This window comes from Myodes glareolus, chromosome 9 (assembly GCF_982192425.1).
Source record: "Myodes glareolus chromosome 9, mMyoGla1.1, whole genome shotgun sequence".
Taxonomy (NCBI): Eukaryota; Metazoa; Chordata; class Mammalia; order Rodentia; family Cricetidae; genus Myodes; species Myodes glareolus.
In genome coordinates this window covers 69,938,931-69,965,066 of record NC_142034.1, presented here as the reverse complement: position 1 = coordinate 69,965,066, position 26,136 = coordinate 69,938,931, and the positions used below count along the sequence as shown (strand labels likewise).

Genomic DNA, 26,136 nt, shown 5'->3' with positions numbered 1-26,136 from the left:
CAAATTACTGACCTTGTTTCTATCAGTAATTAAAGGATTAGTCATTGTATGTTGAAGGGACAGTAGAGGAGAGTATCATGACACTGCTTGTTGAGTTTGCATGCTGAGTGTAGTTTGGACTGTGGGTTTCTTATGGTATTGTCACCCCCATGAGATTTTGCATGATAGGTTCACCGTACTGGTTTCTGGAATAGCAAATACTGTGAGATAATTGGTACAACAAGATGATGTCATCTTTACTTATAAGCCAGCCAAACTGGGGAGGAAGGAGAGAAAAAATATCTTGATCCTTTATTGGGGTTGATGCATATCCAGTAGGTCTGACATATGGCGTTAGCGGATTGTATTTCACTCCCGGAGCAGCAGCTAAAAGATGACTGTCTCCTTGCCCAGCTTGAGGCCCTCCATTGTGTCAAAGGTATCAGCACAATTTATAAAAGGAACAAGGAGCCACTGCAGATTTTGCTTTTGGTTGCCTGTCATTTATCCTAACACCACATACCTAAATATATAATCTGGCTTTATAATTGAAATATTTCTTGGGTCCTGTTACTAATTTTTGTTTAGTAATATTTCTTTAGAAAATGTCTCTTTAGCAAAAAAATTATTTATCCTCATTTTTCTATTTAGAAAATAAATGTTTTTCATTTGTACTTAAAAGTTTTTTAATTCCAACTTATAGTTTATATTCATTAAATTGGAAAAATAACTTTAGTTCTTGAAAATCAATCTGTCCCAATATTAAATGGCTTACCTTCGGGAAACTAGTACTTATTTGAATTTGTCGGAACAAATTTTACATTTGATTGTAAATTTTGTGAGAAAGGTTTGGGTTTTTGAAGAAAACATAATTAATGAGCTTTTAAGCAATCGAATTTTGCAAACATGGCAGTATAATCAAAATAATAGCATCTCTATGTTAAATTCTAGTTGTATAAGGGGCAGAATATTTCAGGTTGGGAGCATAGTGTCGTTTTGAAAGTCAGAAACTTCACCTGAGGAATTGAGGAACTCTGTGTGTGTGTGTATGCGCACGCGCACACATAATGTATATAAAGAAAGATAGTTGTATTTTATCATTGACTGCTAGTCTCACAGTTTTGCTGCCTGGAGGTATACATTACTGTACTTTGGAAATGGATTCTAGCCATTGGGAAGCACCATTTGGAGATGATCTGCTGGGTATGTGCAGTAGTTGCTGTGTAGTAGAAGCATAAAAGAAAGGGTGGGTTTTCAGGGTGGTGTGCTTTTCTTATTGGGGAGGGTGTGGCAAAATGTTTTAAGCTTTAAAGAAAAAATTATGATAGCTTCCTTTTAGTCCACACTCTTATCAGAAACAGGTTTAACTGTTTCCTTTTCTGATTCATTTTGTGTTTTGATGGCTGTCTCTTTCTAGGAATTGCACATTGGGCTTCACTGAAGTACCATATATTATAGATTATTCTTCATCAGAGAAATTTGGTTACACGTTGTACCTCTCTGGTTTTTCCCAGCTTGCAGAAGGATTGTTTTTATTTAAATCTGTTTACATATAAATCTTAGTGCCTGTTTTATTTTTAATGCTAATTTAGTGTGGGCTTGAAGGTTAAACCTTCGGAAAATTCATTCAATGAATAACAAATTTTATGCAGAAACCCATGAATTCGTGGTATTAAAATCACTTTGATGTGACATCTCTGAGCCAGACTGCCCATGTATTTGGAATTCAGTATTATTTTACTATAGCAAATTATTTTATTTTCCCTTGGGAGAACAATTCTATGTTAAATTTAAATAGTATTAGGAAAGAGGCTTCTCAAATACAACTGGCTGTTAATGTACAAAATTTTTAATGAATTTTTAAAACTATAAAACAGGAGAGTATATTAGCCAGGTTTTTTTCTTACAGAATTTAGCATGCCAGCATGTCTCACAGAAGGTCGTGTGTGTGTGTGTGTGTGTGTGTGTGTGTGTGTGTGTGTGTGTGTGCATGCGCGCGCGCATGTGTGCGTGCTTGTTCAGTAAATTGCTCTTGGGCTACATCTGCAGATACAGTAGCCAATTGATCTAATGCAGTTTGTGAAGGCTTTCTGCACAGGTGATGTCATCCTTTTAGCTCTATTCTCCTCCCACTCTCTTTCCTTATTAGATATTTCATCTTACTGCAGGGCATAGAATCAATAGGAGCTTCTCCTTGGGGAGCTGCTGTGAAACAGGCAAGGACAGTAGGAATTAAGATACTAACAGACTCTTGCTTTCACAAAAGATGTAGTGGTTTTTGTGCTGCATCGTATATACATCTAGAAAGAGCAGACTTGGATCACCAGTGCTGCTTTACTGATGCCTTGGAACCAGACGCCGTATTGCAGAGCTGTGAAAGTGCTTGGGAGAAGAGAAGATTGCTTGAATTCTGGATATTCTCAGTCTACAGGACAAACCTGTTACAGCATTTTTCTTTGCCTCCATTTGCTCTGTGGTTGGGTTGATGTTTTGTGTGTGTGGTGGGTTTTGTTTGTTTTTGTTTTGTTTTAACCTCTAGCATTTAAGGATATCTAAAGATGAGACTGTAATCTTCAGGATTTGCTGATTTGCTTTGCCTCTAATGCAGAAGACTCTGTGGCTTCTTCTTCAAAAAGAAATAAGTTGAAAAAAAAGCATCCACCTGACAGAGAAGACAGGTTTCACGGATTCCAAGAACACAGATTCCATGCATATTGCCTATTTGCTTTGACTGATAGATATGGTATTAGCTTCTGTGCTGCCAGTGTGTGTGTCTGTGTAAGGTGCTTAAGGATGCATGTAACTACGTGTGCTGAGCCAGAAGTCTAAACGTCTTTATTTGATGTTGCTTGCTTGTCAACTGATATTTAAGGAAGATTCTTATCCTTAGAACAATACTCTCTGCTTCTGAAAGCTACTGAGTTTTGTTTGTAAAGAGGGTTGGAGGAGCTGCTTTATATAGCAACAATGGTGTATGGATTGTAAAAAGAAACTTAGCAGAATTTTGTCAACATACTCATCAGTGTGGCTCTGGTTTAAAAGAGAAACTACTACCCCCTCCAGCCACGGAAATGGCCTTTCTTGTTCGCTGTTACGCCAATTGTCTTCAGCCATGGGCCTCCAAAGTAAGTAATTACTATTTTTTATTGGTATAGTTTAATCATTAAATTTAAATTGTATTTGAATTCTAAATGAGTTCTATTGTGCTATTTCCTAAACTATAAAAATAAGAACTATAAAGCAGTTTTTAAAGCCTTGACTCATTGTCATTTCAGAGAAAGTCTAATACAGCCTCTGAGATGGACTGAAAATACTCATTTTAATAGTATACAGACTTAAAATGTACATCTGAGATACATACCTCAGACAGAACCATCACTTGACTGTGATGTTTTTGAAATAGCTTGTGACCATACCTAACTTGATACATTCTTTTGTTTTTCTTTACCTTAAATAACTGGTATGTTTAGAGATACTATTCTAGTCATAGTCTTATATAACATAGCTTGGTAATGTGGTATTACCTGATAACTTTGAAATGAATTGTTCTATTTTATTAAACTGGCTGTTCATTCCTAAAGAACAACGTAAAGAAAATTGTGAATGAAAATTAATTATATAAAAACATTTAGTGTCCCAAACTATTTTCAAAGTAGTAATAACTAAAACCACTTGTCATTTTAAAGCAAATATATTAACTGTCAAAATGCTAAAATGCTGAGTTGTTGAAAATAGTCTACTACAATTCAGTTTTATTGTTAATAGAGGCTGTTTACACTGTTTGGAGCTGTCTTTCTTACTTTGCATATTAATTTCAAAACAAGACTAAATATTTTAGAAAATGCTTCAATGGTGACTTTATATGTCAAGATTTCTTTATGGTTCTCTTAGACTCTGTCATACTGGAAGCTTTTCATAGGAAGGTCTGAAATCACGTCTTTGTTTCAAAGGTTTGCCTTTGTGGTGACTAAGGAAGAAACACTTTTGACAGCATGGTGTTGTACTGTTTATTTGGCCTAGCTCATTGACTATTTTCCTAAATGCTCTTTTGGGGGGGCTTTTAAATGTACTGTCCATTTGGCAGACAGCTGACTGGCGTAAAGAGATGGAAAGGAGCCTAGGTATACAAGTTTTGCTTTTATCTGCACATACAAAGAGGGTGGCTGCTTCAGTGCAGATGCCACCTGTGGGGCCCAAGCACTGCTCAGAGTAATATTGACAGCACTAAAATTTAAAACTGCGTGTGGAAGGAAATTGGGTGGGACCAGAAAAATTGAACAAAATTAAAAATGGGGTTTAAGAGTTGTTTTTGAAGATCACACACACACATCAAAAAAGAAAAGAAAAGAAAAACCCTAGGAAAGGAGTACTAGTAACCACTCTTAAGCATGGTTTAACAATTGTAGAAGAGTAAAGGGGATTTTAGAGATCCAGTTCTATAGTTTTATTAAGTGACAGCAAATATGAGGAGAATCCTGTGACGGGTGCTTTCCTGTATAAATTATTTATTTATAAGTACACATTTCTCTTTTCTGTCTCCCCTACCTCTTATGTTACTATTAAGATTTAACTCTTTGCTAATCACATTAGACTAGATATTAATTTTCATACTCGCCATACTGGATTTTCCAATTTGCTTTACTCTTTTTACTTTTATTTAATGATGCTTTTTTATTATTTAGTTGTATATACAATAACCTCAGTGCCTTTTCTCTTTAGCTTTTGAAGAAATTAATACATGACTTTCTGGTATCTACTGTTGCTTTGAGAACTTAGTGTGGTGTTTGTAGTTAGCTGTGAATTTATTTAGGTTGTTTATCCATAAGCTTCCACCAAGCATCAAAGTGATTTTCTTTGGTGCTCTGAGGATTCTTTCAAGCCGGAGAGGCTACTTTGTCTTTATTTGTAAGAAAACAAACAGCATCTCTGTGGATGGACGCACCCTTTGCCATCCTGACTTCCTTGCTTGTGTTCTCCCTCCTTCTGCTCTTCATCTGGGCCTTCGGAACTCAGTCTAGTGCTCCAATGTGGGTCTCTGTCTCTATCTCCATCCATCACCAGATGAAGGTTCTATGGTGATATGCAAGGTATTCATCAGTATGGCTATGGGAGAAGGCCAGTTCAGGCACCCTCTCCTCTGCTGCCCAAGGACCTAGATGGAGAAATCCCCTTGGACACCTGGGAACCCCTCTAGAACCAAGTCTCTTGCCAACCCTAAAATGGCTCCCTTATCGACCCTTCCTCCATCTTAACCATCCCACTCCCCCAAGCTCTCCCCAATCCTCCCGTTCTCCAGTGTCTCTCTCCCCATCTCCCCTTCCCCCCAACCCACCCCCACCCCCGTGTGACTGATCTAATGGGAGCTCACCAAGGCCAACTGGACTGGGACTGAATGAGCATGTGATCAAAACAGACTCTCTAAATGTGGCTGACAATGAGGGCGGACTGAGAAGCCAATGATAATGACACCGGGTTTTGATTCTACTGCATGTACTGGCTTTTGGGAGCCTAGTCTGTTTGGATGCACACCTTCCTAGATCTGGATGGAGGAGGGAGGGCCTTGGACTTCCCACAGGGCAGGGCACCCTGACTTCTCTTAGGACTGAAGAGGGAGGGGGAAGGGGAGTAGGGGGAGTGGGAGGGAAATGGGGGGATGGGAGAAGGTGGAAATTTTTAATAAATAAAGAAATTAAAACTCAATTTAAAAGCATTTATTATTTTAAACAATAAAATTCATCAAGCATTAAAAAAGGAAACTAACAGCAACAACAAAAGAAACAGTTTTATCTTTTGACATATGATCTTACTACATAGTCCTGCTTGATCATGAACTAACTTTGTACATCAAAGCGATCTGCCTGCCTCTGCCTCCTAAGTCCTGAGATTAAAGGCACATACTACTACACCTAGTGGAAATTGTTCTTATCAAAACTGCATCTCCTTCATTTTCTCTCATTCTTTTCTGCTAGTAATGTCCATAAACATTTATTTTAGCTTGATTTTTTTTTTCTAACTTACTAACTCATCTGTTTGTAACCATTGCTAGGCATATCTTAAATTTTTAGTTTGTAACCATTTATATGACTGATGCCTCATAAGTGATGCTTTTTCATAATTACCTGTTTTAGTATTGGTTTTTATTGTATGGAAGTGATTTTTTTTTCCCTCCCCGTATAGATTCTTGTCTTTGGTTCATTCGTTGGTTCATTTCCAGGGATTGGCTTTACTCGAGATTTTTAGCTGGGTACACCTATCATGATCATGTAGGGTTGCTTGATGGAGGTTGCCTCTCACTGTGTTGTAGAAGCTATTGTGCTTTGGCATCTGTTTTTCTTCTTTTAGCTGTTCTACAACTGGGAGCCAATGAAAAAAATTAATAAACAGCTAACGTCAGTTATGCCTGACTTTTACCTTACTTCACTTCTCTACAGTATTTGGCCCAGCTGACCACTTCTCAACAAACTTTCACCACAGAAAGAAGAAAGAAAGAGAGAGGGAGGGAAGAAGGGAAGAAAAAAGGACCATGACAGAGTAGACAGTATAATCTCTGATATCTGGTTGCACTTACAACTCATCCATCTTAACTCTAACCAGTGTACTTCTCTTGCTTGTTCTCAAACTTAGGCATTTTTCTACTGATTTCCTCTTTCTTTCTACAAGTTTTTTTTTTAACTTTTAATTTTAATCTCCATAGTTTAAAAAATACTTAAATGAGAAAGGCTGTGTCTTCAAACGAAAAAAGACTAATAAAATAGTTTAATAGCACCACTGCTTCAGATTTCACTTTTTAAAAACTGAGTAGTTTTTGAGTTTGATGTGCCTCAGAGCCAGTGCTACAGTCTCTACAATCTATACCAAAGACTGCGAAGCCTAGGGTCGGGTTTTTGTTGAAGGCTGCTGTCCAGATCTTAGAATCTATTTTTAGCTCACTCTTTCTCTCTGTCTCGCTGTCAGATGATGGTCTGACCTGTACTGAAGAGCCTTTGTAATTTTGGAGTCTTAATTTTACTTTAAGAATGCCTCCACCTTCTTAGGCCTTCCTTGCGTTGAACTTATCTCTGTGACTCTCTTTTCATCTTGAATCAAAAGTCTCTTACACTTTTCTTCCTTAAAACCCTTCAGGGGTTCATTTTAAAGCATGACTTATAAGCCCTCAGAAATGCTATCTAGGGCTTGGGGTATGACTTAGTAGGAGAGGGCTGTAACTAGCATGCATAAAGCCTGGGGCATCTTCAGCACTGCCAAAAAGAAAGAGGGGGAAGATAATACTGTTTTTCTCTGTACTCTTGCCTGAGCTGTGCTGGTCTGCTAAAATTTCTGAATACATCATCAAGTCTCTGGACTCGTGCCATTTAACAGAAATATGCTGTAAAAATCAGGTTACATTTATTTTAATTATATGTGTGTGTGTGTGTGTGTGTGTGTGTGTGTGTATAAACTATGTGTTATGTAGTATATCCACAGTATTATTTCATCATGTGTTAATTAGTGATGAAATATTTTACCTTTTGTGCCATGTATTATGAATTCAATATTGTTTTTCCCTTAGAACACATCACAGTCTGGCCTAACCATACTTCACATGTGTAACCAGATTTACTGTTTTGCCTAATACATTTCTAGGTCTTTGTTACTGGCATTTAATATGTTTAGTCTTGATTATCCAAATGATTCACTTCAAACATCACTTTCTAAATTATACAGTTTAATAATTCCTTAACCTTCTATACCCCAAGACTTTGAGTTTTGATTACAGCTAGCATTGGATATGCAGTAGAATCCTTTATCTACAAATGGGAAGTTCGACCACAAGGCGTTTAGCATTGTATATGTACATTAATTAGCATCAAGCTTTAAAATATGTTTCTGAAAGCAGTGCATGGGAACTTAGAAACTGGTACATAGACAAAAATCATTCCCCACCCCCATCCCCCACCTTGGTCACAAGCAGATGATTTCTGACAAAGTGTTTCTATAATCCAATAGTTGATACCTTGAAAAGGAAGCTTTAACAATGCAGTTTGGATTTAAAATTGATTTTTGAAGAACTGTTATCCTTAAGGGGGGATACACAAGTTTTAAACTGTTTTAGAGCTAGTATTGTTTCATTCTTTGGCACCTTTTGAAAGTCCTTCTCAAATCAAATAGGTCTTGAATGTGGGTTGTAAGGAACTAGATAATTCAGGTAGCAAGCTTTTTAGATATTTCCCTGTTAAAAATTCTTGATTGTGGGGCTGGAGAAATGGCTCAGAGGTTAAGAGCACTGTCTGCTCTTCCAGAGGCCCTGAGTTCAATTCCCAGCAACCACTTGGTGGCTCACAACCATCTATAATGAGATCTTGTGCCCTCTTCTGGTATACAGGGATACATACAGGCAGTACACTGTATGCATAATAAATAAATAAGTCTTTTTTAACATAATTCTTGATTGTGGTAGGTTATTCTTGAAGTAGGACATAGAACTGTCATACAATATTGCTGTCTGTGTTTGTGCTGATTCAAATTGTGCCTTTCCCCATCTGCCGAGCTGCAAGTGTTCTTCACGGCGTGCCTTGACTAGCACAAGTTGCCCTATAAAAGTATTTCAAGCATAGAATTGTTGATTCTGTGAGATTTTCCAAAGGCAGAATTTTTTAACACTGGTACGATGCCAGTAAGGGTATTGGGGAAAATAAATTTGAAGAACAGTATACGTAAAATAAATTTCTGGGTATTGAAGGACTACTTATTCTATAAAGAGCCGAAGGCCATAAAGAACATCATTTTCCACTTTGTTCAATGATAAAATCCTTTTATTTAATTTTTAATCTTCATGAATTGTATCTCTTAGAATAGCATACAGCTTTGGAGAGTCTATACTCTGTGGAATGCAGATATACCTATGCTGAAGTATCATTTGTTCAGAAATCTCCAAAAGAACCCAGCATCAGTGTCATTTGTTGAGAAGCCAGATGCAGTCGTTCAGTTATTCTCCAGGTATTTAATCAATAAATACTGTATGCAGGTAAACACCACTCACTACACCAAGCCCTTTATCTGATTGGAAAAGGGGAAATATTGTAACATACCAAGAACCAAAAGTTGTACATTCTAAAGAGTGGAATAAAAATACAGGAATATTTTATTTTCTATAAATTTCTCAACTTCTTATACAAGCCCCAACCTAGTTATTTTGTTTGTGGTTTGGTGGAGGAAAATAAGGATTTGTTTTTCTGGTTGCTGGCAAGATGAACAGTCTGTTCTAGCTATTTCTTTTGCTTTATTAGCCAAAGTGACCCCATGTTTACATAGTTGGTAGAGCCAAAAGACAAAGGAATCTGGACATCTGCACCTATGGAAACCTTAAGTCTTACATTTATTCAATCAGCAACTGTCTTTATACCTCTGTAATATTTATATTCAAGACATTTCCCCCATGTGAAACTTTGACAGTAGTCTTTATAAACACAACGATTTTCAGCAAACCATGTTAAGTCCAGAGATAGAAAATATATAAAGGAGTCTAACAAGCAGAACATTTTGCAGCGTTTAATGGGTTAGAAGAATGATGGAATAAATAAAGTGAGTTCTCTGGTGAAAGGTCAGCTGTTAAATTAGACTTGGTCATGAAAAAAAGTAATAAAAGTTTTCCATTTTGATTCTTGCATAGTGAATAGTAACTTCCTGCTTAGTATCATGAAGCTTCTACCTCATTTGGTCTCATGCTCCACAAATCTATGTAAAGGCATATAGAATGCATTTGTTCCTGTTCATAAATGAACCACCTAAGGAGCCTGCACATGTTAACTGCAGTCGCTGCCTCATCATAGCAATTCTCGTCTCTTTTTCAGGTTCAGGAAATTCTTATGTAAAATTTTAACATCACCCCATCTGTCTCCATCTTTGTATCACCACTTGTGATCCTAGATCAAATACAGCCTAGTGAGTGCTGAAATCAAATAGACCCAAGTGTGAGTCCTTGTTCCGCTACTTATTTGAATAGGAAACTAAGCACACTGATCAATTGTACTGCCTCAAGCCCTCATTAGTAAAGTATGGAGATTGAACATTACTGCTTTTCAGAAACTGGTTGGGGGTTAATATTTCTCAGTACACTGTAAGTATTCTCAGGCCCGATCTACATCCTTGTTCTGACCTTGGTTTCTTACATCAGTGTCCAAAGTGACACCTCTTTGCTCTGTCTGTCTTTTTAAGGAATCTTGTATGTGTGTGGTATGTAGTGGATGAGTGCAGGGAGGGAGGTGCATGTATCTTTTTGCAAAGCAAAACGTGTACTCCTCTATTGCCCTCTGCCTTACTCTATTGAGATAAGGTCTCTCACTGAACCCTGGCTGGCTAACTAACCAGTTAGCTCTTAGGATCTACCTGTGTCCCCGTCCCTAAATAAAAGGTTACAACTCCTGATCCTCCTGTCTTCAACTCTTCAGTGCTAGGATAATGGGTGAGTGCCACTACACTCATCTAAAAGTTACTTTAATCTCATCTTGATATTTTGTATTTATTTTGTTCAGATATTTTGTTTCTGATGTGATATTATTGGTCTGTGAATTGTTGAGAGGTTATTTTATTATTGTTCATTACTTGATTATTTCTACCTTTGTGCATAATTACCAAATATTCTCTGTATAATTTTAATGTTAAGTTTTATTCAGCTTTGTCTTACTCTTACAAATATTTTATGTCTGCCTTAAAGAATGCATATTCTATAGTTTTGAGTTACAGTGTGTATATATATATACATACATACATACTGTAGGTGACATTTCTTGAATATGTTCACATCTTTATATTTTTGTTGTAGAGAGAGCTGTACTAATATTTCATAGCATAAGTGTAATTTACTCTTCTGTTGTTATTTTCACATTAGATTTTTTAAATTTCTTTTAGTTGAAAATGATTGTGTTTGTGATGATGTGTTGATAAGTGTGCATACTGTGAAATGATCAAATCAGGGCTAGTTAGCCTACCTATTATCTAAAATACTTCTGGTTTAGAACATTTAAAATCTACTCTTAGATTTTGAACATCTATGTTATGTTTTTACAGTGATTGTTACTTGTGCTGTGTAATCTGTGACTAAATTCATTATTCTTGTCTAACTGAAACTTTGCACAGTTCTCATACTCCCTGCCTCCAGTAACCACCTTTTTATTCTTTGCTTCTGTGAGTTTTAGCATTTTGGTTCCACATAGAATTTAGATAGTTAGATCATACAATATTTGTCCTTTCTGTTTCTGGTTCTTTTTTCCTTGCACATTTTAATACTGTGCTGTGTTTGATTTTTCTTTATCTTAGCAATGCCACTTTTCTGAATTACTTAATCCATCAGCAGTAATTCATGGTATAATTGGTCTGCAGTTTCTTTATCTGCATTCTTAAGATAGGAGAACTCAGACCTGGTCATTTTCTCCTTTAAAGTAGGTGTAAAATACATTGAATGTGCGCAAGAAAGAAACTTATTTCAAATTTTAGGTTTACTTAATGGTCATGTAAAGCAAATTGAAGAGAAACTATATAGCAGAATAGTGAATGATCTTAATTCTTACTTAAAATATTGACTGCTTTGGGACATAGTGAATTATTTCTTCTATAGCATTGCTTATGAGATAATGTGTTTTATTTCTTGGTATAAAATATAGTGTGCAGTTTGCATTCTTGATAACAGTAGTCAGATTTGAAAGATCAAGTACTAGTCATTTCTTATTTTTATTTTTTAATTATATTTTGTTTATTTCTGTGTGCACATAGACATGCCATGACAAGCATGTGAAGATGAGAGGAAAACTTAGGGAAATTGGTTCTCTCTACTCTGTGAGTCCAGGGAGCCATCTCAGGCTATCATGCTTGAAGAGACAAGCACCTTTACTCACTGAGCCATCTTGCTGGCCGATGTCCTTCCCATTCTTCTTTTGTCTCTGCACTTAACACAGGCATTCATTGAATAATTTTGACCACCAAAAAAATTTTTCAGGAGCCAACTACATTATAGTGTTAAAAGCAAAGGTTATGAAAATTTTTAAATCTGTATACAATCATTTTGTAAACTTAACTCTTACTGCCTGCAGGTGTTCTTCTATAATTTCAACCATTACTATTAATTTTATTCAGGCATGTTTCCAGTATATGTCTGTATGTGTGTGTGTTGTATGTGCTTTCTACTCTTGACATTGGAAACTGTTTGGTTTTTTGTTGTTAAACTTTTTATTTTATTCGTTTGGGTGTTTTGCCATATAGTGTGGTGTTCATGGAGGCTAGAAAACTTCAAATCTCCAGGTACTGGAGTTACCAGTTGTAAATTGCCGTGTGGTGGTGGGAATCAAACTCAAACCCACTAGAAGATTTCTTTACCACTGTACTGTCTTTCTAGCATGAAACTGATACTTTTATTTTGGTGAATAAAGGGGTTGAGTATCTCCCAAAGTATAGTTAATAATGGTGATCTCTTTGGAAAACTGTTCAGTGGGCTTGCCACTGTTAAAATTGTCTTAACAGTTTTAGAACATGTGTTTGGTTCTTACTAGTTCCAAAAAATTTACTAAGAATGAAAGACTTTGGTTTAGAGGGATTTCTATTCTTGTTTTCTGAACAGTGTACATAAAGCTGTGCTGTAAAGTTCCATTATGTCAAGAACTCTCTAATAGGTAAAGCTTGGCATTCAGAATAACTCAAGTTCCTTTTTCCTTCAGCTTCCAGCTGATCTTACCAAGATGCACCTCACAGACAACCCTCATCCACAGGTGACTCATGTATCTTCTAGTCAGTCTGGCTGTAGCATTGCCAGTGACTCTGGGAGCAGCAGTTTATCCGATATCTACCAGGTAATACCTTAGGCTGGGTACTGTGCATACAGACTTTTTTTTATTCTGCAAGATACCCTCTGCTTATCCTCTAGATCAGTGGTTTTTAACCTATGGGTTGTGGCCGTTTTGGTGGTTGAGATGACCCTTTTACCAAGTCACCATCAGAAAACACAGATATTTACATTACAGTTCATAACAGTAGCAAAATTACAGTTATGAAGTAGCAATGAAAAAATTTATGGTTGAGAGTTACCACAACATGAGTAGCTTATCTTAAAGGGTCACAGCATTAGGAAGGTTGAGAACCACTGTTCTAGATGATCATATATTTTTTAATTCAAGTGTGATATTTAAGTGTAAGGTTTTCAGCAAAGTATGCTTTATATGCTGTCTCATATTCATCAGCCTGATAACGAAGCAATCTGTCAATCTGTCTTTTGAAAGAATTAGTATAATCCAACAGTATTTGACTGGGATTTCCTTGTCTTTTGTCCAGTTGAATCCATATAATATAGGATGCATATGATATAGAAGGGAAAAGGTTGTGTGTTTTTGTTTGTTTTTGGGAAACAGAATATTACCCTGTAATCCAGACTGACCTAAACATTTCAGTCTTCCTCCTTCATCCTCCTGAAAGTTGAGTTTATAAGCATCATGACTAGGATTAAAGAAAACTTTTGAAACAACGGCTTACTCTTGTAAAAAGGAATGATTTTTATTATGATCGTAGAAGTAAAATTTTTGAAGAAAAGTAAAGGTTGTTTTTGCATTGACAAACTTCTATCCTGTGTAACATGAATGAAATAGAAAGTTAAATAAGGAGTGTAATTATGTACTTCTCCATTTTTAATCTGAATAGAAAAAATCAGCTAAATGAGATTTTGTTTTTCAGTGATCCTTGTAATAAAAAGAGAGGGTTCTGGAAAGGATTACAGACTGAGAATCCCTGAACACTCCTACTGGGTTGTTTGGGCCAATGCTGATTTGTTTAGTCCTCATGGTGGTCTCTTATACTGTCTTTAGTGTCAGACGTCTAAGGTAGTTTTCTGGGTGAAAGGCCTTACAACCTGAAACCTAGTGATATTAAATAACTAGAGATTTGGTATTGATAGTTGGTTTAGTGGAGAATTCAGATACATTTTGTGTTTCTGGGCTACCAAGTAGATATTTAATGTAAACCACATGTTAAAAGTTTTCAGTAGTCATCTAAAAGGATACAAAAAATTAACTTTGGTAATATATTTTATTTAACATAGTATTTTTAATGTTTTGATTTTTAAGCAATATTTTAATATTGTAAGTGAGTTTTTTTGCACTCTTTTTGCATGCTTAATTTAGATTTAAACAGCCCATCTCAGTTATTGTTGGTCATACTTCAATGCAATAGCCATATATATTTGCTACCATGTAGTAGAAAACAAAATTATAATCATTTTTTTCTGAAGAAAATATTTGCATTTAGTTTCCACTGAGTTTCCCAGATTCAAATATTTTAAAGAAATAGCTTCTTTCTATGAAGGGGAATTTGTAGCCAGATGCAAAATTGAAAAAATAACTTAGGCCAACATACAGCTTTCTTGACAAAAGGATACTCTGACCATCTCTGACTTCCTGTTTGCCTTTTTATAGTATTTATAAATTAGAAATTTACCCTTTCTATTCTGTAAAAATACTATAAGGAATCTAACGAAGAAAATCTAAATAATACAGTAAATCTTAAGCTACTTAACTCCTTTTCTTTAGCAATTGTTGGAGTTAGTACATTCTACCTCTTGAAAGGAAGTACATTGTAGAAGAACTATGAGTTCAAGGCCTAGTCTGCAGAGCTTGTTCCAGGATAGCCAGGGCTGTTACACAGAGAAACCATGTCTCGAACTTCAACCCCACCCTCAAAAAGAAGAATTGTAGGTGTTGCTGCATCTAAAACTCAAGTTAGAGCTGTGGTTTTTCCGTTTCTGTGTTGTTTCATAGAGGAATCCTGAGGAAAATTGACTCTAAAACCATCAAATGGAGTGTTGTGACTGTAGGTGTCTCTCAAAATAATTGGAAATTTATGCCTTGCTAAGACAAATAGTAAGCAAGTTGTGGCACTTTCAAACTATAGGTACCTGATCCTGCTGGGGTATTTCACTTCTAAGATAGAAATAATTGCCCTTTTGAGGCAAGAAGCAAAGCCCTGAATAGTTGTAACAGAAAGAATGAAAGGGTAGTGAACATATTTTTATTCAAATCAGTGCTGTGCTGTGTACTGGAGGTTGGACTGTATGTGCAGCTAGTATTTCTCCAGAAATGCTGGAAGAGAGTCTAAGAACTGCTCTGACAGTAGCTTCTTCAGGTTTCCCACCTACTAGTGTTAGATGGAAGTCTTGTATTGCAGGTTGATGTCACTCTATTTGACTACCCTGCTTACAGTCTTCATGCATCTTTCTTCATTAATAACAGTCTGCAGTTTGTATTACCTTTTTACTATTTTCTTTACATTTAGAGTATCAGTAAATGTCTTATCATTTATCTAGCATGTTACAGAGTATTGAAGAACATATTTCATAATCCAGAAATTTGAACATTAATGTTTTTCTTTCTTAGTTACTGAGTTCAGTACCATGCCATCAGTTCTGCTTCCTGTATCATTATTCATGTGTACATGCTTTATGGTCATTAATGCATTGTTTACATATAACAAAATTTACCGTCTTTAGTATGAGAAATTGGCATAGGGTCTGAAAGCATTTTAGTCTTATTTGTAGTTAGTTCCTCTCCTTATCCCTATCCTTGTGAAAACCAGTCTGTTCTACCCTTATTGTTTTGCACTTCCAAAATTTTGTATTAAATAGAATCTATACAACTAAAAAGGGAGTGTGCTTTTTAAATTACCCAATAAAACAAAGGTTGAGTTTTAGTGAATTTTAAGAGTGAACAAGTGAAAACATAACAAACACTGAAAATTCTGAAAACAAAACAGGACTCAAAAATATAAAGAAGAAAATTGTGATAATATTAAACCCAGAATGCTGTAGTGTAAGAAGAATCTTTTAAGAGTGGCCAGTTAGGTAGAAATTCTCAGCTGACTTTTAAGGCAATTGTCCAGAAACAGAAATATCTTTTTTTAAATATTTATTTATTTATTATGTATACATGCAGGCCTGAAGAGGGCACCAGGCCTCATTACAGATGGCTGTGAGCCACCATGTGGTTGCTAGGAATTGAACTCAGGACCTTTGGAAGAGCAGGCAGTGCTCTTAACCGCTGAGCCATCTCTCCAGCCCAAAATAGAAATATCTTGACTAAAGCAATTTATGGGAATTCACTCACAAGTCCAGGAAAGCAGCTAGTAAAATTTTATCTATAGCCGAGAGCAAAGAGCACTGAATTAGTGGATGCATGCTTTCCCAGCTTCCTTTCTCTACTCTTACACAGTCATCTCCTGGTGATCATCTCACCTCAGCAGAACTAAGGTAGTCCTCCATAGATATCTCCACAGACCAGTCAGCTCTAGACAGTCCCTCTTTGAGACTCCCTTCCCAGATAAGTCTAGATTATATCAAGTTGACAACTAAACTGTCCATCACACACCATAAAACAAAGCAAAACAAGCCAACAAAGATAAAACTGGAAGGGAAATCTTATATTTTTTGTCTTGAAAAAACTTAAATGATAATTTTAAGATATGTGATAAATGATTATATGTAAATAGAAGTTTCTGTCCCACCCAGTCCTGTAGCCCTTCAGTCTCAAAGAAACACACAGAAGCTTATATTAATTATGAACTGTTTGGCCTGTTAGCTCAGGATTATTACAAACTAGCTCTTATAACTTAAATTAATCCATAATTCTTGTCTGTGTTTAGCCACGTTGCTTAGTACCTTTTCTCAATTAGGCATTCTCATCTTGCTTCCTCTGCACCTGTCTGGGGACTTACTGTCTGCCCTTCCTCTTCCCAGAATTCTCTTAATCTGGTCACCCATCCTATATTTCCTGCCTGACTACTCACCAATCAGTGTTTTATTAAACTAATACAAGTGACAAATCTTTACCGTGTTCAAGAACATTCTCCCACAGCAATTAAAGGAATATATAGTAAAGGAAAAAAGAAACTAGAACAGAATTAAAATAGAATGATAAAGTAGACCTCAAAAAAATGTAAAATTTTTAGACTTGCAATTTTAATAAGAAACCATGTATATATAGGATAAGAAATACATCAGATGTGTGCGTGTCTGTCTCTAATATAGCCTAGGGAACAAAACAGGTAAGAAAGGTTATATGTTAGTACTGGACTCGAGACTACTTTTAGAGCAATGCTTGTTAAATCTATGAATATACCTTTGAGCTGAATGAAACCTGGACTTGATAACGCTGAAAGGAAAATTACTGAAAGTATGAAGTTCTTTCTGGCTTAACACTTAAACCTCAATTTGAAAATGTGGTTTTCATAAGTTCGTGTAACATTTTCGTTAAGATCTATGACCCCTCTTGCTGTGGCTTCATGGTTATCGAGCTGCAAACAGGAAAGGGACATTCTCTGGTGGTGACTGCTGCCTCATCACAAATCAGCTTGTACTCACCAAATGACAAATACAAATAATGCATGTGACAAGGAAGGAAAATCAAAAGTTTTATGCTTGCCCTGCTAGGCTCCTATTATGTCTTCCCCTATGCTTAATCCATTTAAAGGATCTGCAGCTTTGCTAACTGTCATACAAAAATGTTTCCAAATCCCTCTGCCGTCTCTTGATATTATCATTCTAGTCTCCATAATTCTGTTTTATTTTTGTAACCCATTGCCAGTCATTTGTTTAAACTTTCTTTACTGTTTTTACCATATCAGCCTCCGCCCTGTCTTACTCTGAACTGGTTTAGAACTCATGAATTCTGTGTTAGGGTTGTGCTACCATATCCAGTTAATTTTTTTTATCTGTTCATTTTATAGTTTATGCTTCCTTATTAAGAGTCCTTATTTTTGCTTTACAAGTGCATGGTAATCATAGAGTAGGATTTCTTCTCTGTGAAGAAGTATAGTCTATTCAAGCTAGTATAATAAAATGCCATGCACTGGGTAGGTCACAAACAGTAGAAATTCACTTCTCATGGCTTTGGAAGCTGAAATTCCAGATTAAGGTGCTGACAGATTTGGTATCCTGCAAAAGGCCTCTTTCTGATCTGTAGATGACACCACCTAGCTATTTCTTCTTGTGGAAAAGTTGGATGAAATCCTTCTGGCCTTTTGTTAGGATGCTACCAATTCATGATGATTCTAATAGTTTTATGAATTTATGACTGCCCAATCCAACCTCGCAATACCATCATCTTGAAGTTAAGATTCTTTTCTAGTGAGAATTTTTAGGTGAGATTGCGGCCATCCTGGTTTATAAATTGAGTTCCAGGACAGACTGGTTACTCAGAGAAAACCTGTCTCAAAAAAATGGAAAAGGAAAAATTTTTTAGGGTGTTAGAGAAATGGCTCCATAGTTAAGAGTGCTTGTGCTTGTAGGTTTGGGTCCCAGCTCCCATATAGCAGTTCACAACCATCAAGGAACCCAGTGCGTTCTTCTGACCTCTGTGGACACCAGACATGCATGCAGTTCACTTAAAATACATCCTGCCAAAGCACTCATGCACATGTAATTAAAATAAGGGAATAAAAACACATTTAGGATCTAGGAGTATGCCTTGGCTAGAGAAGCCTTGGGTGGCCCTGTATTTGACACTTAGTACTGTGAAAAAGGGAGAGAGATCTGGGGGTGTAGCTCAGTTAGAGTGTTTACCTAACATGTTGGGTTAAATCTCAGAACTTCATAATAGCACATGTCTATAATCCCAGGTGGCAGCCAGAAGATCAGAAGTTTAAGGGCATTCTTGGCAACTAGTCTTGAGTTCAAGGTCCATCTGGGAACATGAAACCCTGTCTCAAAAAGAAAAAGGGAGGGTAACTGGGCCCAGACCATAACGGCAGGCTGTTAAAGCCAGTTTTTCTAGTCCTAAAGGGTCTCAAGTTGAGTATTTAATCTGGATTGTTAGCCACTTAAAAGTATGTAGGAATTCAAAGGCAGTATAAATTGTGCATAAGACAAGACTGAATTGTTACCAGAGCCCTAACTTGAATTAACAAAGGCCAGAAGAATAATGTGCTGACACACAAAGTGGAAACATTTCTTACAGTGGGGAAGCTATACTTTAAGATGGGGTTGGTTCCCTTTCTGACAGCAGGGAGGCTAAACTTGAAGATAGTCTTGGTTCCCTTTCCTGTCTACCCTGATCATACTGTCATACTGTTGCTGGTACTCTTTCTTTCTCTGTTTGTCATGCTACATTTCTGTTGCTTCTTTGCTCTTTCTGGTTCTGCTTCTCTTACTCAGAATTCTCCTTCCCGTTTTCATGCCTCTTCTTTTCCTATTCATTTTTAACTTTGTTCATATTTTTTTAACTTTGGTACTTCCATTGATGGTCCCAATTCATTTTAAACTTAAATGTCCCCCAACCCCTCCTCCTACCTCTCGCTGACTTTTTCCTGCAGTATGTCTCTTTTCCTCTTTGGGGGGAAAAATCTGTGTGGGGACACACACACACACATGTCCTGAGCCTGAGCCTTGTTGTTGCTGTCCATGTGTACAAGGTTGTGAGATTATCTACTGCAGCACAAGGAACCCTGCCAGTGGCGCCCTCCCATAGTAAAGTGACTTTTCCACCTCTCCTTATAGCTCTTCAGCTATGGTGGGACCTCAGGAGCTTCTATGTCCCTGTTGGATTTTTTTCCCCTTAGACTGACTTTTAATTTCATTTCAACGTACTTTCCTGTGTAAGCATACCATGTCGTATTGGATATTTTAACTGTCTTGATATTGTGTAGGTCCTCAGCAGGTAACAGCAGGTGAGGTGAGTTCATGAGTCCAGCATGTTATATACAGAGTAAGTAAATCAGAGGACTCCTCCCATTCTCTGGTTGTGCATTCCTTCAGTCCCTTCTTCTCTCAAGTTCCCTGAATCAGAGATGAGGTTAATACAGAGAATAAATGACTACTAAAGAAGACAGAAAGCATGTGAAATCTTAGATGAACCTGTCATAATCTCACTAGTACTCATTTGTGAATGCTTATACTTATTATTATAGAATTCTTGTGCTCAACTCATTGTTTTCTGTAACTGCTTTAATAATCACAAGTATTACCTAATCAGTTTTTACTTTTGAAAAGACATCTTCATTTTCTGTGAATGACAGTTTTTAAAATCTGGTAGTTCCTAAGATATTGAACATTGTTGTTTCCAAAGTTGTGCTTGTTAGGTTGGTTTTTAGAAATAACTTGGAATAATTTTTGTTCTTTACAAATTTTTTTAAGGCCGGGTACTTTATTAGAAAGTGGTGGCATTTGTTTTTTATGTCAGTGTTAGTACTTTTTATTACTATTGTGTCTCTTTTCAGACTCGCGCTCTTAATCTCCCTGATTGCCTGGCCTACTAGTCTTTGTGAAAAGAATAGCGTTTTTCACATAAAGCAGCATGTGTTAATAGGTTCATCTCTCTCGTACCTACTGTTTTTAGAAAGCTTTGCTTTAAGAAAAATAGTTGCCTATTGGAGAACAGCTACTAATATATTTAATAATGTTTGTGTCTTATACTTAACTGGATCTGACTTATTATGTAGATAACACAGAAGAAAGGCCTGCATTTTAGGTAGAGCAATGTTTTGTAAATAAGTATTTTTTCCATTGTTACCTAGTTTCTTAATTTCTCATTTAAGACCATTTTGGTCAATTCACAGTGTGCTGTATAATATTTTTAGCATGAAATTATTCGCTGAAATATCTTACTATAGGCTACAGAAAGTGAAGTAGGAGATGTAGACTTAACACGTCTTCCAGAAGGACCTGTTGATTCTGAGGATGAAGAAGATGAGGAAGAGGAAATTGATCGAACAGATCCACTGCAGGGTCGAGATCTTGTTCGAGAGTGTCTTGAAAAGGAACCTGCAGACAAAACTGATGATGATGTTGGTAAGAAATATATCTGTGTTCAAGGCCAGCCTGTACTACACGGAAAACTCTGTGTTTTTTAAAAAAAAAAACATAAAAATAAGCAAACTGAATATTAAAGACGATTGTGAGCCACTGTTTGGGTTCTGGGAATCAAACACAGGTTCCCTGGAAGGACAGTCAGTGTTCCTGCCTCTCCGGCCACTATTTGGTTTGGTTGTTATGTTTTTATGAATGGTCGTGAAGTGATGTATCTTGTTTTTCTTATTTTAACAGTATAAATTCCTAAGTTGATTAACAAATAGAATATTGATTTGTAGAATTTGTTGTATGTTAAAGTAGTAGCCTTGATCTTTATACTAGAATTTCTATTTTCTTATAGAACAGTTACTTGAGTTCATGCACCAGCTTCCTGCCTTTGCAAACATGACCATGTCTGTAAGGAGAGAGCTCTGCTCTGTCATGATTTTTGAAGTAGTAGAGCAGGCTGGAGCTGTAATTCTTGAAGATGGGCAAGAGGTAGGTCAACAAATAAGTCATTAATGTTTTGAAGCTTGTATAAATCTAAGAGTTTGAGTGTAAAGTATTTTGAGTGAATACTGTGTAGTAAGGTAGGTTTTTGTTGTTGTTTATTTTAGGTTTTGTTGTTGTCATTGTTTGATTTTTAACTTTTTGGGTTTTTTGTTTTGTTTTTTGTTTTTGTGCTTGAGGCAAGGTTTCTCTGTGTAGTCCTAGCTGTCCTGGAACTCATTCTGTAGACCAGGCTGGCCTTGAATTCACAGAAACTGCCTGCCTCTGCCTCCTGAGTGCTGGGATTAAAGGCATGCGTCACCACCACTTGTTGGTAGTTAATTTTTGAAGAGATAAGTTGTTTTATGTTGTTATTATGGTTCTTTTTGTTGTGTTGTTGTTTTTGGTTTTGTTTTGTTTTGTTTGTGTGTGTGTGGTGTTTTGGGTTTTTTTGTTTTGTTTTGTTTGCTTTACATTTTTTTAAACTGTTGGTTCCCCAGCAATGGACTTTATACAAAACAGGTATTCAGTTGCTGATTGAACCAATTTTTTAAATAATAAAATTAGATGGTAAAACTCTTTAAAGAATTCTTCATTGTTGTTGATTTATGTGTGTTTATGTGTTGTTATTGTTGGTGATTTATATATGTGTATGTGTGAAATTGTTGGTAAAAATGTTGGTCAAGTGTTTATTCACTCCCCTCTTCACTGTGTGATAAGAATTGAAAGAGGGAGAACTGATGTTGATTTCTTTATCCTAGGGATGTGACCAGGCTGTGTGGTACAGTGGTTCTCAGTCTTCGTAATGCTGCCACCCTTTGATATATTTGTAGTGACCCCAAACCTAAAATTATTTTTCCTTACTACTTCATAAGTACAATTTTTCTACTGTTATGAATCGTAATGTATATAGCTGTGTGTTCTGATGGCCTCAGGCAGCCTCTAGTGAAAGGGTTGCAAACCCACAGGTTGAGAATCCCTGCTGTAGTTTGACTGGAAAAACACTACTGTCAGATTGATGCTGAGAAGTGAATTACCAATGTTTACTATTAGTAAATTATTTTAACATTTCTGAAAATGTATTTAGAAAATCTTGATGTGGGCCCTACTATATTCACAGTCTCTAACCTGTTCTACTTAACTGGAGTCTCTCCTTAGAACATAATAAAAATCTCAAGTTATATCAAAAGATACTCCTTACATATTTGTAATAGAAAGAACTGAGTATGCCAAAATATAGTTTAAGAAAAACAATAGTGAACCAAATGAATACATAACCATAGGATAAAAGATTAGAGCATTCTCACTCATTCTTCATGGTGCTGAGGATTCAACCCAACATGCTAGGCAAGTAATGTTCCACTGACCTCACACTCTTTTTTTTTAAGTTGCTCACAATTCTTCTCCAGTTTTATTTATATATTTTGTTCCTACATCTAATATGTAGGATATACATCCTCAGGAAGTTGGAGGAGACAGATGAGTATAGTTTGTTTTTGTTTTTGAAGACAAGATAGGCACTGGAGAGATAGCCTAGCACTGAGGACGTGGAGACCGGAAGATCCCTTGGGCTCATTAGCCAACCAGCCAAACCTGCATGAGAAGCTCCAGGTCAAAGAGACCCTTTCTAAAAGAATTAGGTATAGATGGTATAGAAAGACAGCTGGGTTGTCTTCTGGCCTCCAAATGAGTCTGTTCATATATGCCAACACATATGTGTACCTGCACCCACACATACACAAGCAAAAATAAACCAGGATGGACAGCACGTGAGGGTGACCTGATTTCCACACGCATAGACATGTCTACTTACATTTATATTTCAACAGCTTAAAATTACTTGTATATGCACAAATGGTAAATAAAAGCTGTGTAGACAAAAGAATTTTAAACAGTTTTTCTTTTCTATATGTTTTTATGCTCTTCAACTCTACAGTCCATCAGCAATAATGTATTGTCTGGTGGGCAAGGTGCACCCTTAGTTTCTGTACTAGAGAGGCAGACTGAAAGAGCTTTGTGTGCTCAAGGATAACCTCATCTACATAACAAGTTCCAGGACAGCCAGGGCTACATAGAGACTTTGTTTAAAAAAAAAAAAAAAAAAGCAATAACAACGGTGAAGCTTCCTGTAGACAAAGCATGGGATGTTTTTGATTAATTATTGAATAATAGAGCTAGGTGTCCTTTTTTCTTTCTAAGTGATGTATTGTATGTATTCTGCTAAATTGTTGTTTAAAGTTATAACTATTTTTTAAAGGTTCTAACACCTTTATTTTCCTTTGTAGCTTGACTCATGGTATGTCATTTTAAATGGCACTGTAGAAATTAGTCATCCAGATGGGAGAATTGAAAATCTCTTCATGGGGAATAGTTTTGGAATTGTTCCCACTCTAGACAAGCAGCACATGCATGGAGTTGTCAGGACCAAAGTCGATGATTGTCAGGTAAGCTGACCTCTGCTCAATGTTTTCTCATTCTTTGCCTGAAAATGTCTAAGCTACTTTTCTTTTTCTTCCTGGAAATAAAATAGCTTTAGTTGGGAATTAGAATTTTCAGTAGTCTATAAGTTGGCAATAGAAAGTAGATTTTATATTTGTCTCGAATTTTGTTGAATTGAGCAAACTACAAATTTTTAAGAGAATGTTCCAAATAAATGTTTGTTTGTTTGAGCATGCAAAGTCTTATTATCCAGTTTGGGCTCTTTTTTGTTTTCAAAGAAGGAAGGAAATAGGAACTTGTGAGTTGTTTGCTTCTGGCTTATTCCTGCTTCATGTTTTCTTTGCATAATGTCTTAAGAGAAGTGGATGTTCACTTCTCCTTTTACAGCAGAATTCAGACGATTCCACTTTGGTCTGGTGTGTGTGTGTGTAAATTGTTTGCCTTGGTTTTTGTTTAGGGTTAAACACGTTGAGTGAGAAAGGAACTGATGCCGTTGCATTTCTTACCTTTGTGCTCTGCCTTGGTGCACAGTGATGTGTTCATGTACTATAGGTTCATTAACTGTCCACATGTTGTTCTTGGACAGTTTGTCTGTATAGCCCAACAGGATTATTGGAGAATTTTAAACCATGTGGAAAAAAATACCCATAAAGTTGAGGAAGAGGGAGAAATTGTCATGGTACATGAGCACCGAGAACTAGACCGGAGTGGAACCAGGAAAGGACACATTGTAATCAAGGTGGGTGTTCTTGCTTGCTTGCTTGCATACTTGGTTTTTCGAGTTTTCTCTCTGTAGCTATGATGGTCCTGGAGCTTACTCATAGACCAGGTTGGCCTTGACCTCACAGATCCACCTGTTTCTGCTTCCCAAGTGCTGTGATTAAAGGCTTTGACCACCACTGCCAGGCTTGTTTTTAATTTCTTATTATAGAAGCTTCATTCAAGTCTTGCATCTTGCTTTAAAAATAAAAAGGCTTTAAACCACTTTTTTGAGTAATGTAAAATTCATCATTAACATGTTAACGTCTAATTCAGTGAGTGTGTTCTCTTTTCTGTCCCATTTCCAGCTGGTTATTTATTACACATTTGAGTAATGAAGGATACTTACTGATATTTAATGTCCAAATTGTTACAATATTACTTTACAATACAATTACAATATTACTGGCCAAATCTTTTCTTCTTAAATATAGAAACCCTTGGTGTTGGTTGTTGGTTTACAGAAAGAAAGAAAGCAAAATTAGGGACAGGAACAGGAAATTTAAAAACTAGCCACAAAGACACATAGAATACACAGTGAAGACACAGAGCTCTTGCTAACATTGAAATCAGCTGTGGCTTCTATGAACCTTACTTTAAATTAAAAATGGAAGAGACAAAGGAAGTAAAATTAGAATTGAGTGAGGTAAATCTGAATTGCAGTCAAAGCAGCAGTCTCCATAGTCTGTGTCTTACTCTCCTACATTTTTTGTCTTTCTTGTCTGTTTGAAAATCTCTAGATATAAAGTAGAGCAAATATAGTTGAAAATACATACATGTTTCTCTTTCTAAGCTAGTCTTGTTCACAAAATAAGTATGTTGTTATTAGTTGGCAAATAGACAGTTTAGCATATGAGTCTGATGTCATATCAGTTCTTTCTTGGGAATTGAATTCTTAGAACTGTTTCTGAGAATAAACTTTGTGTATAGTAATGGTGAATAGTGTGTGTTGTGTTTGGTCGCACACCTGTAGTCATCCCAACACTGAAAATGTAGAGGCAAGAGCATCAAGAGTCTTTTATAAAATAAAAGAAGAAAGGAAAATACATAAATAAAACGCATAAGTTAATGCACATTATTTATCATTTTGTCTTTGGCAAAGACCCCTATTTTTTGTTTCTGTTTTTTGGTTTTGGTTGTTCGTTTGATTGATTTTTGTTGTTGTTGTTTGTTTGTTTTTGAGATAATTTCTGTGGCCTTGGCTGTCCTGGAACTCTCTCTGTAGACTAGGCTGGCCTCAGACTCAGAGATCTGCCTGTCTCATGAACTTTTTTTGCTCCTGCTCTGGAATCAGCAATTTCTCCAGAAAGTTCTTAATCTTTCCAGTGGAGGATAGCATTTATAAGCCAGTATCTGGGAATTCACTATATTGTATATTTACAGCCTCTCAAGAGACAGAACTAAAAAAAACAGATATTTATGTTAATTATCAATGCACATATATGACTTTGTCTATATGATACAAACATGAGATTATATGATACAGTTCTAATACTGTCTTACAGACTTTTTTAGTGTTTTACTTTCATATATATGAATATCTTCTCATAATTATTTGCCGGGTTTTTTTTAAATTTTATTCATTTTACATACCAACCACAGTTTCCCCTCCCTTCCCTTTGCCCACGTCCCCCTCTTCCCTCCCACTATTCGCTGTTTTTAACCAGTCTTTACCGTGCCAA

The 26,136-nt window shown here is 36.3% G+C and overlaps 1 protein-coding gene across 13 annotated transcripts in view; it reads left to right on the top strand.

Moving 5' to 3' along the window:
* Positions 1-26,136, top strand: part of Rapgef6 (Rap guanine nucleotide exchange factor 6) — a 174,003-nt gene that overhangs the window by 77,138 nt on the left and 70,729 nt on the right. For 10 of the 13 annotated variants that reach the window (XM_085694951.2, XM_085694949.2, XM_085694952.2 and 7 more), the window contains 5 exons: positions 12,666-12,797; positions 20,590-20,767; positions 21,129-21,265; positions 23,542-23,700; positions 24,282-24,434. In XM_085694951.2, coding sequence (XP_085551077.2) covers positions 12,666-12,797; positions 20,590-20,767; positions 21,129-21,265; positions 23,542-23,700; positions 24,282-24,434 — 759 coding nt within the window. Of the gene's footprint in view, positions 1-2,160; positions 3,105-12,665; positions 12,798-20,589; positions 20,768-21,128; positions 21,266-23,541; positions 23,701-24,281; positions 24,435-26,136 lie in introns of those variants that run through there. The other 3 variants (XM_085694956.2, XM_085694953.2, XM_085694954.2) reach the window with 3 other exon arrangements.